This window comes from Hemibagrus wyckioides, linkage group LG17, assembly GCF_019097595.1.
Source record: "Hemibagrus wyckioides isolate EC202008001 linkage group LG17, SWU_Hwy_1.0, whole genome shotgun sequence".
Taxonomy (NCBI): Eukaryota; Metazoa; Chordata; class Actinopteri; order Siluriformes; family Bagridae; genus Hemibagrus; species Hemibagrus wyckioides.
Window position 1 is genome coordinate 15,934,070 of NC_080726.1, and position 13,427 is coordinate 15,947,496.

The following is a 13,427-nucleotide window of genomic DNA, read 5'->3' on the forward strand; positions in this document are numbered from 1 at the left end:
GTGCTCTGATTGTCAAGGAGTTATTTTTATTCATGTGCTCATATGAATTAGTATAGCTTTCTGCTTAGCAGAATACACCATTTTAATTAGAAGCTTTGGTTTGTTTGTGATCATGACTTTGTTGTAAATACAAATGTGAACTCTAAAAATGTGAATTTTTTAATACAGAAAAATGTTGCTCTTCACTGGTACAACATATCCAGAAACCTGGCAGAAACCAGCCTGTGTAAATCCATTCACACTATAAAATGGTTCTTCCAGGATATATATTACAACAAATTAAAATATTACTTCAATTTCACTTTAAGGGTTCTTGATAAAAACTTGTGTAATAGAAATAATAGTGACAGAAAGGGTAGCATGGCTGTCGCAAAGGTCCAGGGTCCCTGGTTCAATGCTTGGGTTATTATCTGTACTGTTTGTCAGCAAAGCCCAGATTTGAGGCCCATAGAACATTTGTGGAGAGATCTGAAGATGGCAGTTCACAGATGCTCTCTATCCAATGTGAATAAACTTGAGTGGATTTGCCAGGAAGAATGGAAGAAAAAGCCAAAATCCACATGTGCAAAGCTTGTAGAGACTTACCCAAGAAGACTTTATGCTGTCATTGCTGCTAAAAAAGTGCTTCTAACCAAGTTCTGGATAAAAGGTCTGGATACATATCTCAAGTAATTTTTATGAACTTTGTCACTTTGTCAGTATCGGTTATTTTACTTGGACTGAAAAGTCCAAAAATCTATTTCATCTCTGTCAAATTAGATGTATTACACAATAGTGTTTAGAAAAACTGAAGGGGTCTGGATACTGTCATAAATACACTGCGGATACATTTTCCTTTTTAATGTATTTGTAAATGATTCTATGAATAGTGGATAATTCCCAGAGGTGGTGATTAACACCTGGATACCTTCATGTGCATCTGTGCACACATGCTAAGACACTTCATGAAGTGACTTAACTAAAGACATGGTCTTTGGAATAAATACAGTCATTGCAATAAATTGCTCCAAATAGCAGGGAAACCTGATGAGCATCTGAAGGTCATAAATTCACAGTTACATACATACATAATGTTCTACTTTTTCTACTTTTCTACCAAGCCAGGGAAGGCAAATATCACCCGGATAAATATGCCATGCAGAACTGACCCACCGTAGACCTGACTGGAGAGGTGCTCTGAAATAAGAGAACTTTTGTTCTCTGCATGACTGCATGTGTGTGCACACATAAACACAACAAAGTATCCAGGTGACCATCACAGCCCCTGGGAATCAGAATTAATGAAATAGATCTTCATAAAGGGAAACGTGTCACAATGTGTGTAATAAAATAAATACATTAAGAGTCCTGCTAGGGAATTTGTACTTTTGGTGCCCTCTGTTGATTGTCTAAGAAACTGTCAGACAGTATGAACTGTATTATTATTTGTAGTCATACTTACAGCAATAGCCATATCTTAACATATGCATGCTTTTATATTAATAGCATGTGTTTTAAAAGACTATCTTTGTGTCAGACTTATATAATGATATGATATAATGATATAATTTAAAGATATTCTACAAATGAAAAACTGAGATTTAAACTCTTTTATTTGAAATAGAAACCAGTTTCAACAACAAAAATGTGACACATTTACAATATTATCTAAAACAAACCTTTAAAAAAGATTGTTACATCAAACACTGTAATAATAAGTCTGCTATAAGAGTGAGGAGTGCTATGATACTTAAAGCTTAAAATAACAAAACCAATCAATTATCAATTAACCATCAGGACAATCAAGAGCTTCAGTTAATCATCATAACAAATATCAGAATAGGGGGAAATGTCATTTCAGTGACTGAACATGACATGGTTGTTGGTGCCAGACAGGGTAATATGAGGATTTCAGAAGCTGCTGATGTCCTGGGATTATCAATCTCTAGTGTGTCCGTAAGCAGCAGTTCTGTAGGCACCTCACCTTGTGTTAGAATTTTCGGGTTCACTCGGAGAAGAAACCTGAGTGAACAGAATATATCACCTTGTTGTTGAGAGTTCGAAGTAGAATCACCAGACTGGGTCTTAATGTAGTGGTCAAACTATTTCAAACTGATGAATAAAGGAGCTGATGAAGGCTATGGTAACTCAAATAACAACTCTTCACAACCGTGGGGAGCAGAAACAGAACAGGATTTAAGGTTACAGTTAAAAAGACTGCAAAAAGACAATCGTTTTACAAATCTTCACCTCTGGTCCGCATTCTGATGTTGCATGTGAACATTAACTGAAGCGCTTGACTTGTGTCTGAATGATGAATGAACGGGTGTACCTAATAAAGTGACCAGTGAGTGTATATACGATATGAAGGTGAGCTCAAGCAGCTTATCATGTAGAAGTAGCAGCAGCTTAGAAATGACTTGAAGCGTGCTGTCATCAGAGCTTTGTAAATAGAGAGATAAATAAAAAACAAACGTATTGTACATCTTATTAAGAGTTAAAAATGTGACATTGATCACTTTAACGTACTGTATGCTTTTCATTGCCTTCTTGACAAAGTAATAATAATGATAATAATAATAATAATAATATGGCGACGTTAGGTCAGTAGGTAGAACTGCCAGGTCACAGCTCCAATTTATTATAGAGGCTCACAGGTTCTCTCCTCTGGGTTCTCCAGGTTTCCTCCCATCTCTGAAAAAACATGTTGGAAGGTGGAGTGGCTATTCTCAATGCCCCATACTCTACCTCTGCCCAGTGTACATGGAATTAGGCTACTACAAAATTGTAATAATAATAATAATAATAATAATAATAAACAATAACAATTTAGATGAACAAATAGTAGTCATAAAGACTTTAAATACACATTAAAATGAGACAAATTAAATAAAATTCTTTGGTCCTGCACAGTAAAATCACCATAATCGAGCCTCCACTTTCACATCAGTTTTCTTTCGAGTCTAGATCTCAGGTGAGCACAGAGTTACTATTTATGAGTCATTCAAGAGCTTGGAATTATATGGGTCTATATAACATTTCGCTCATTTTTAGATGGAGAGCTGTAAAGTGTGAAGCCTTCTTACATACATGCGGTATATCCTTTTGCATGTAATTACCAATGCCTTATTTATGCATCAAAAATAAGACACCTATAATTCCAAGTTCTCAGCTGATATAATTTGAGTCTACAAAATGGTCCCACATGGCATAAAAAACTGCAAAGGTTACCACAAGAAGCGGAAAAGTCTCACAATTCACACAGGGAGCAGATGAAGAAAATGTGTACAAGTCATTTAAAATCTTCGAAACGTACTAAAACACTGTTCATAGAAATAAAAAAGCTCATTCTTAAATACTTGTGAAACTTATACAACCAAGCATTAATGGTCATGTTACAAAAGTCAATAAATAGATGCTTGTGTGTGTGTTTTGTACGCGGTTTTACAAGGTTGAGTGCTGAGTGTTTGCTCCATCAGGATGCTCTGCATGCATTTCAGTTGCAGTCTGTGTTGAAATTACGACACAAAAACGAAACAGTGGAGGGTCAGTGGCGGGATTAAACAGGAAAAGGTCTGTCCATACAAGCAGGAAGTGCTGACAGTGCATCTTAAAGTATTTCAGAATTGGCAGAGTTTTGGCGGTTAGGGAAGATGTGGAGCTGAGGATGTTCGATGCCATCATTATGGAGGTCTTCCTGTTTCTGCAGCCCGTGAAGCTTCAGGACCAGCTCCTTAATAAATACCTGAAATGATTAAAAAAATGAGTGTGAACCATGGTGAACCTATTTCCCATGCAAAGGCTGAGGTAAAAGAGGAAGAAATATCTGTGTTCCTTTTCTAATGCCTGGATTTTAGTGCAGTTTTTGAATGAAATTTTGAAAACTTGGCAACCCGGCTAAAAATGGTACAACTAAATCCACTCAAAATGAGTTGCTAGACTATAAGCTGTAAGACTGTAGGTTGTTGACCTTCAACTGCCTATTACAGGGTTGCACTAAAAAGGCACTAGTCTGTAGCTTTATGCATAAATCTAGTGTGGCCTTAATTTGTTGTCTTTCCCCACCAAAATCTATGGTCACTGCTATGCAAACACCCCTATCCCAGCTGAATAAGTTTCAACCCTTAATACATGAACTGCAGGATATGATTAGAGTAATTATTTCATGACTCCATTCTCTACTGAGTGAAGCAGTGACAAGGCCACATTCTGAACCAGAAATGAAACTGGCCCAAGAAAATACATGTCATGGTCTTGGAAAAGCCATCAGATATTACTGTAGAGGGATTCTGCAACCAAGAAAGTTTGGTTGGATGAAAATTGAGATTGTTCTCTCTAATGTGCTTTGACACCTCAACTAAAATAACATGAATATATTTAATGACAACATTGTAGAAACATTTTATTTGCTTTATAACTTCACATCTGGTTCTGGCTGCAGAAATACACCGATCAGCCATAACATTATGAGCACTGAGAGTTGAAGTGAATAACACTGATGATCTCCTCATCATGGCACCTGTTAGTGGGTGGGATATATTAGGCAGCAAGTGAACATTTTGTCCTCAATGTTGATGTGTTAGAAGCAGGAAAAATTGGCAAGCGTAAGGATTTGAGCGAGTTTGACGAAGGGCCAAATAGTGATGGCTAGACCACTGGAAGAGCACATCTCTTGTGGGGTGTTCCCGGTCTGCAGTGGTCAGTATCTATCAAAACTGGTTCAAGGAAGGAACAGTGGTGAAATGGCGACGGGGTCATGATGCATGTTGGGATTGAAGGCTGGCCCATGTGTTCTGATCCAACAGACAAGCTACTGTTGCTCAGATTGCTGAAGAAGTTAATGCTGGTTCTGTTAGAAAGGTGTCAGAATACACAGTGCATCGCAGTTTGCTTGTTGCGTATGGGGCTGCATAGTCACAGACCAGTCACAGTGCCCATGCTGACCCCTGTGCACCACCAAAAGCGGCAACAATGGGCACGTGAGCATCAGAACCAGACCACGGAGCAATGAAAGAAGGTGGCCTGGTCTGATGAATCACGTTTTCTTTTACATCAAGTGGATGGCCGGGTGCATGTGGGTCGCTTACCTGGAGAACACATGGCACCAGGATGCACTATGGGAAGAAAGCACGCCGGTGGAGGCAGTGTCATGCTTTAGGCAATGTTCTGCTGGGAAACCATATGGATGTTACTTTTACACATACCACCTACCTAAAGCATTGTTGCAGACCATGTACATCCTTTCATGGAAACGGTATTCCCTGATAGCTGTGGCCTCTTTCAGCAGGATAATGTGCCATGCCGCAAAGCAAAAATGGTTCAGGAATGATTTGATGAGCACAACAATGAGTTTGAGGTGATGACTTGTCCTCCAAATTCCCCAGATCTCAATCCAAACAAGCATCTGTGACAAACAAGTCCAATCCATGGAAGCCCCACCTTGCAACTTACAAGACTTAAAGGATCTGCTGCTAACATCTTGGTGTCAGATACCACAGAACACCTTCAGGGATCTAGTGGAGTCCATGCCTGTCCATGCCTGCACAATATTAGGCAGGTGGTCATAATATTATGGCTGATCAGTGTAACTTGCATGTAAAAATAAAAGACATAAGCCTTATAGGTTTAGTCTATGGAAGGTATACTGTACCATCAGTACACAGACAGACAAAGTTTTAAAAAATTCTAAAAATACCTGCAGAACATACTGTACTTGTAGTCTCAACAAGCAGTTTATAATCTTTAGTGACCCCTGCTGTCCGTGATACAAACTGCAACAAGCTTTATATAATGTGCTGTCATATTATAGTGACTTGTTGGAAGAACTTGATGTAACAAAAATCATCAGCATTTTAAATCACTTTGTATTAGTGTGTGTGTGTGTGTGTGTGTAATGGATTACAGTAGAGCATATTGTGTACGGTGGCTCTGTACATCAGAACACAAGCCAGTTTTGTTATCCACAACAGACCATTGTAACGGGACGTGTCTGTTACTGCCAGACTGATAGAAAGTGAAGATGTGTCACACAGAAAACTGTTACTTACTTCTGTGTTAGTATTACAGGAATGGAGAATATCCTGTAAAAAAAAAAAAGAAAGAAAGAATGAATTGAACAAAGAAGCATTACATGATATTTCTGTTTTCCAACTGACTTTTTCCATCAGTAATATCATGTGGACATGCTTGTACCTGGAGCCTTTTGGTCCTCTCCTCATCACTCTGCAGGTCCAAAAGCTCATCAATATTCACCTCCTCAGGCATGTGCTCCTCCTGCAGCACAAGACAAAGATTCACAGTGACACTCCAGCATCACTCAGTAGGTTTCTGTTGCCACAGGGTGCGCGTGAGTGGCATTTTTCTTTATCGTTGCTCTGCCTCATTCACTGAGACAGGAAAATAACTGTGCTATTTATTGTTTTTAAAACCTCAATTTCCTCTATTTACATTCAGAGTACAACAGAGTAATTGGATGCATCCTAAATGTATTACAAATGAAAGACTAAATAAATAAATACATTAAACCTCATTACTCTGCTGTTTTAAAGTGACCAGTGGTATGTTCACTAATTTGAAAATCACTCTCATTTAAGTTTCTTATAAAGCTAATACCCTTTTGCTGACCAATCCATCAGAGCCATGCATGCCTTCTAAAGCAGTTACAGGCCTTACTGCATGAGGACAGTTACATAAGCAGGACACAAGTCTGAAAATTCACTGACTGAGCGTTAAAAGCCTGCAGAACACCCTTACCACATTACCCCAGCTCTGTAAAATCTCTGTAAGGCTAATAGGGATATGCAAACTCCACCCTTCACAAAGGCCTATGTAAACAATAGGAGCAGTTTTCAGTAGTAAATATTGCATGATATCCTGAAAGGTGAACTGTGAGTCTGACCAATTTGAAGGTTGTTTAATTTATAAATGGGAATAACAGATTAGATTGTTTGGTCTGCATTTCAGCTGAATGCACTTTGCCAGTGTACACACCTCTGTTTGGTTTTAAAGCTCAATCCTATAGAGGCTGCTCAACTCAGAAGTAGGCCAAGTGTGATTTCCATTGGGACTCTTTCAGCAAATCCTTCATGTATGCATGCAAACCTGCATCTCTTTTCTCCTGCTCCCAGCAATATAGCAAGAAAAAACAGCCTCCAGCCAATCGGAACCCAGGGAGCCACACTGTTTATAAACACAGGATTAAGCAATTTTCCAAAGAAAACTCTTGGTAATAAGGAGAATGGTAATAATAAGAACAGCATCATGCACTGCTTGATACCAAAACAAAATTTTATAAAACTGGAAATTTTAAGATTAATGAGTGGCAGCAGCATTTTGCCAATGATATGGCAAAAATATAAAAAAAAATATCATACCATATGTGAAGACATCTAAAATACAAAAAATATAAAAAACATACATCACTATATAATGTCTTGCTAAAAAAATGCCAGCCTAACAGCACTGTGTTTAATTATTATTATTATTATTATTATTATTATTATTATTATTATTAATAATAATAATAATAATAATAATAATAATAATAATAAATGTATTAATTTATTTATTATTGTGAAAACTTAAAATTGTAAAGAATAAAATAAATCAAATAATTAATATAAATATGAATAATAATAAACAGATGTAACCATTTCAAAAATGTTGTACAAAATTATAACATCAGTGGTTTCCAATCAGATCTGACAACTGATATTTTCAAAAAAGCTGCTTATAAAAAAGAGCTCATAATTCCTGCTGTATCCCAGAACAGTATACTGTGACATAATTTGTCATGAAATCAATATTAAGTATATCTATATTGCCCAAGCCCTAAGTCACTACTCTAAATTATTAATGATAATTAACTAAATTATTAACTACTCTATAATAATTAACTATTTAAAAGTAACTGTGAAATGTACAATTAAGAGGGATAAGAGACCCGCCATTGTGTCTCTTCCGCCTCCTTGGACATTAATGTATAAGCCCACTTTGCTGTTTTATATGTGTTACGCTAACGTATACGACTCTGCTACACTGCACATGCACCTCAAACTGTGAGCATTTGCACTTGTCCACTTTTTGTCTACTTTTTAGATTTTTTAGGTTTATTCTTAAAGTTTCCACAGCTTATAGTTTCTTTATATTTATGCTTCTTCGCTTCATTTTCACTATGCACTGCTACACCAAGACAAATTCCTTGTCCATGTAAACCCATGGTACTTGCCAGTAAAGGTGATTGTGATTCTGATCCTCAAGTAATCACTAAAATGAAGAGTCATTAGGATACTTGCACAGACGTACAAACTATAGCGACACACATGTACAGCTCATATGATTAATCTCATGATAACTATGATTCGGTTTGGACATACTCGAAATCTTCATGCTATTCCTCTGCTACACCAAGCACTTTAGATATGTTACAGGTATTAATATTTTTGTTCAGTAGTTTCTTGAGTTGTTAACAAGCAAAGGTTATCTATAAGTAAGCCTCTCAGGTTTATAATAAGGTTACTGAGAGCTATGGGGTGCTGAGAGACTACTTAAACTATTTTGAAACTAATGTCACCATTGAAAGGTCAGTCAGAGAAAGATCCAAGCAGAATCCCCCTACTGGGGTGTCTGTGACCTTTCTTTTAACTCTAAATGCTACTGAAAATGCTCTGTGAAGAATTTATGGCCATGTCTACACACATATTGTCATCCTTTCAAAGGGTCTCTCACTTCATTACACATTGTCTACAGTGAACATCATTTAAGTCATATAAATGTGACCTAGAGACAGAGTTTTGAGTATTAGTATATTTTAGTCATTGGTGTAAAAAATAGCAAAATGTAACAAAATAATACTCTAAACTTAAACTAATTACAAACTAGAAATATAAATATAAAGGCATCATTTTGAAAGGCATAATTGAACGAAATAAATGTGCATTTTCTGGCTCTAGTGTGAAAGCTGGCAGCTGGCAGGAAGACACTGAATGCTCTTTGGGAATATTTTGAATTTAACACTTTCGCAGAAAACCTGCTGCTAAACACACACACACACACACACACACACACTTCTCAGAAATCAAAAGGCAAAACCCAACAACATAAAAAAGTGCACCTGAACAGTGTCTGTCCAGGAAATGAGAATGAATAAAAATACAAACAAAACTAAAACGAAAATGAAAATATATATTAATATGAAAAAGACACTAATTAATAAATATTTACGAACTAGTAAAATCCACTATACTAATAATGAGCTGAAACTAAGCTGAATTTCAGATTAAAAACATAAATCCTATTTTGTGAATTGAAAAGGTTAGACTTTGTGTAAATTACAGCAAGTGTCAGTCCAGACCTCTGCGTCTTCACTTGTAAGTAAGCAATAAATAAGCAATGGTACTTTCGGTAAGCATTAGTACTGCGTCTATAATAGAGCAAGAGGACAGTGATTTAGTCATCATTAATTGAAGGCCAGTGGATTTTTATTTGTTCCATCAATAGCTGTGTACCTGCAACAAATATTCTGCTGGTGAAACTAGATTTGCTTTTCCTATTCAAATTCATGCATTTGCACAGGACTTAAGCACATTTAGTATAGTAATATTACTCACATACAGTACAGATAGAGAATGTTTACGCACTTTAAAGATAGCTGCCTGAACTATCAGAGAGAAATGTCAAGTCCTTTAAACATCATCAGCTCTCATCAGATCATCATCTGAGTATAATCTGTGACTCGAACCATAAGCATTATTAGTAAGCAGTATTAGCAACATGCCTTTGAAAAGTAATGCACTGTGACTATGAAAAAACCCATATGCATATGATAAATCATGTGGTCATCACACTATAGTCTCTCCTTATGTAATATTTTATATGCATAGTGGAGCCAGTGTTTGAATATTTTAACAGTGAGGTGAATAAGATATTTCCTCTCTCTCACTCTGTCTGCATCCTACATTTACTGTCTGTATCTGCTTACATTTTATCCCTCACCCTTACTATTAACACAGAGCACTTTATTACTGTTCTACACAAAGGGCAACATGCGTTACAAAAGAGATCATATACTCAAGGGACTGGCTGAACCATTTGGTCAGTCTGACATCTGGCCAGACTAAGGTCATTATTTATCAAAACAACAGATTTTGCACATACTTTATTAATGGAGTACATAAAAGCTTAATATTTAATAGTATATTGAATTAGTTCAGTATATAGGTGACTAGTTGGCTCTACAATGTCTGCATTTCTTAGTTATTACTGATGTAAAAAAATATTATTACTAACTAGTCAGAATGTGATTAATAAAATCTGTATTTCCAGTTGAAGCCAGTTCAAACCTATCTAAATCAAGGTCTATTTTCGCATCTTTTAAAACAATTCTTCTGTGACATTTATTAACATTTACTGTAGCTGGCGTGTTCATCTGTATATTTTGAGTATATTGGGACTAAGATTAAGGGAACCCTGCACTGTGAATCAACCTAAAAAACAATCTGGGTTTTGAATCTAGACTCTCAATATCAGTCTCTGATCGAGCAGCAAAAGTCTAATTAATGAAGCATGTGATACTTAGTATTTAAGCTGAGGGGAAGTGGTGTAGCGGGACAGAGGGGGGATGCTGATGCACCAGGGCTTTCTTTGTGTGCTACACAGACATATGGAGTCTTTATGTCCCCAGCCCCCAACACTTTACTCATGAGGAACACCCCAGGAGATAGAGATCAATCAATCCCAGAATCATTAGCATTGAGACCAGGCTATCCAGCTACAGAAGTGTCGAGGTTATGCTCTTTCCGGAAATGAAGGGGGTTGCAGAGGGGAGTCAGATTACAACCTCTGTTTGTTATTTAGCCTTGCAGGCCAACAGATATAATCATCTAGCCACACCTGGGTCCTACAACATCAGTTTTTGCAACTAACTGGACAGTGCATAACATCTATGCGAGTACCTTCATGGTTTTAGGTCAAAGGCATCTGTTTAACAAAGGGGAATCTGTATAAAGGTCACTACAGAGCACATGTGGCCCCATGGCCGTTATTGTTTTGTTCCCTTGATCGACTGAAATTGCCAGGGCTCTGTTTCATTACACTGTAATAAATGCTGTGCTTGCAGGGGGTACACATGTGCCCCCATTGTGCCTTTATTGGATCCTTAATAAACAGATGCTGAGGAAGGGAAGGGGGCATAATCCTGCTTAGGGGATTGCTGACAACACTGACATGCTGATACACTTAAGACACATGATAGAGAGAATCTTTCAGTAAAATTCATTAGAGTATCATTAGTGTAGCATAATTGTTGTGGAATTGGGTAACTACTTAGGCAAACAGTTACTACTGTTAATGTTGATAAATGTATAATGCATACACCACACTGTCTGATTAAAAAAAACTGTGATGAAAGCACTTTACATGACAGCGTGACCTATTTGTGGTAAGAAGTCAGTTTATATAATGCAAAGTGAATGAATAAGCTTTCACATTCAGATTGGGTTTGTAAGCTTGGGTGTTGGTCTGATTTTGTTTATATCATAACAATGCAGCTGGAAAGGCTGTTCACAGCAGCTTCATTTCTAGACTGATTATATGATAAACAAGGGTTAAAATAACATCCGGTCAACACTGGCCAGTTCTAAAAAGTCCCTCATTACTTCATGGATAAACACTTAATACCTACAAACAGTAAATGCACAGTCCCCAGTAAAAACTGAAAGCCTGACTTAAACCTGTGCAACATCAGAAAGGTGGAGCACATTGTTTCTTTATTAGAAATGTGGACTGACTGCATACTAATTCTATTACTGTTTTGCCATCGCAGAATATAAAACGTCTGCTCAATATTTTCCACTCAGTCTGGTCAGCTGTAAATCTATCTTCTAGCAGTATTTTATCACAAGTGCATTTCATGTAAATGGGTGTCCAGGCTTTGATACAACTGTTTAACACATTTCTCACTATTAAAGTACAGTGTGTAGATTCAGAGATAAGTTTTCTTTGACTTTTGATGTAGATGTAGGATGTAAGTTACTGGGTTTAATGCGAGCTCAAAGAACAACACAACGTTTAATGGCAAGAAATTGTAGAGCTCGAATCCTTCCCATATTTCAATACTGATCAGGATCCTAAATGAGCAAATGATTTCACTAATTCTACTTGATCAAACATGCCTTAAGCATAGCATGGAACAATAATCCACTTCATATTGGGTAACACACCTTCTGAATATTAGAAACGCCTATGTTCATACCCACGTGGGTTATTATTATACTGGGAGTTCTGCCCTCCATACACAATCTGGCCTGATAAGTTATCACTGGAGATATAAGGAGGTTGAGATATAAAGCATATCCGTGAAATCACGATTGGTTCAGATTGATGCTCATCGCTCAGCCCAAGTTCTTGACAGGTCACCACCCTATTTGGAACATGCTCATGAATCCAATCACAGGTCCAAATCCGTATCAGCCTAACATCATGTATTTCATAGAGACATAAAATGCTTGATTCGTCCCCCTCGAGCAGTACTCACCCTTCCCAAGTAGAGCTCGTCTAGTCCGGCATCTATCCACTTCTCTACATCCAGACGCCTCTGTAGCTCCTTTCTGTTATATTTCACTGTAACTCGGGCTTGTCTCTTCTGCACACTCAGTCCTGATTCCCGGCCTGAGCCTCTGCTCGGTGAGTGCACTTTGCTGTTATACCGTCTTCCCACCCGGTTCGCAGCCATGTCTCGGTTTGCACTCTGATAAGCAAGTGCTGACAAGTGCGAGTGTGTGTGTGTGTGTGTGTGAGGAGTAAGCGCTTGCACTAGAAGCACACGAGTGCACCCACATCCGTGCACGGGTGAGGTGATGTCACTGGGTCTTAGCGCTGCCGGTTTACCGGCTCAGCTCTTTATATCTGTCGAAGGGCGTCGCTCCAACGAGTGCAGGTGTTGCAGCAGCGCATGCGCAGTGACGAGTCTGAATTTAGTTTCTTACTCGCAGGTTTTATTCCTACTCAAACTTATATTGCACAAATCACAGGGTATCATGTGGATTATGAAGTCGCCAACTTTTTGCAGAGTCAATAGCTACAGACCGCCAAACTTCAGATTAGCCTTCAGATTAGCTCAAGAACAGTGTGTATGGAGCCTCATGGTCTTACATCAAGTGCAATGGTAAGCATCACATGCAGTGGTGTTAAGCACGCTGCCACTAGACTCTAATGCAGTGGAGACATATTCTCTGGAGTGACCAATCACGCTTCTTTGTCTGACAATCTAATGGACGAGTCTGGGTTTGATGGTTGCCAGGAGAATGGTACTTACCTGACTGCATTTTGCCAAGTGTAAAGTTTGGTGGTGGTGGTGGTGATGGTGGGGGAGATAGTTCCAGTGAAAAGAACTCTTAATGCTTCAGCATGTTTCATACTGCTGTACTAGTTATTCATTTCTCATCTTAGGG

At 37.9% G+C, this 13,427-nt stretch overlaps 1 protein-coding gene across 1 annotated transcript; it reads right to left on the reverse strand.

Moving 5' to 3' along the window:
* Positions 1-1,610: 1,610 nt before the first annotated feature.
* ppp1r14ab (protein phosphatase 1, regulatory (inhibitor) subunit 14Ab) lies at positions 1,611-12,823 on the reverse strand. The gene is made up of 4 exons (XM_058412934.1): positions 12,512-12,823; positions 6,172-6,252; positions 6,027-6,059; positions 1,611-3,724 (listed from the first exon to the last, which is right to left on the reverse strand). Exons 1-4 carry the CDS (start codon positions 12,707-12,709, stop codon positions 3,590-3,592), a joined length of 447 nt encoding a protein of 148 aa, XP_058268917.1. The 5' UTR covers positions 12,710-12,823; the 3' UTR covers positions 1,611-3,589.
* Between the last annotated feature and the right edge of the window lie 604 nt (positions 12,824-13,427).

Bases quoted from the DNA above. Each gene is read 5' to 3' on its own strand.
- ppp1r14ab (XM_058412934.1), bottom strand. From the start codon at position 12,709: ATGGCTGCGAACCGGGTGGGAAGACGGTATAACAGCAAAGTGCACTCA. The intron at 6,253-12,511 runs GTGAGTACTGCT...CTTGTGCTGCAG, and splicing joins ACGAGCTCTACTTGGGAAGG to GAGGAGCACATGCCTGAGGA. The intron at 6,060-6,171 runs GTACAAGCATGT...TTTTTTTTACAG, and splicing joins AGAGGACCAAAAGGCTCCAG to GATATTCTCCATTCCTGTAA.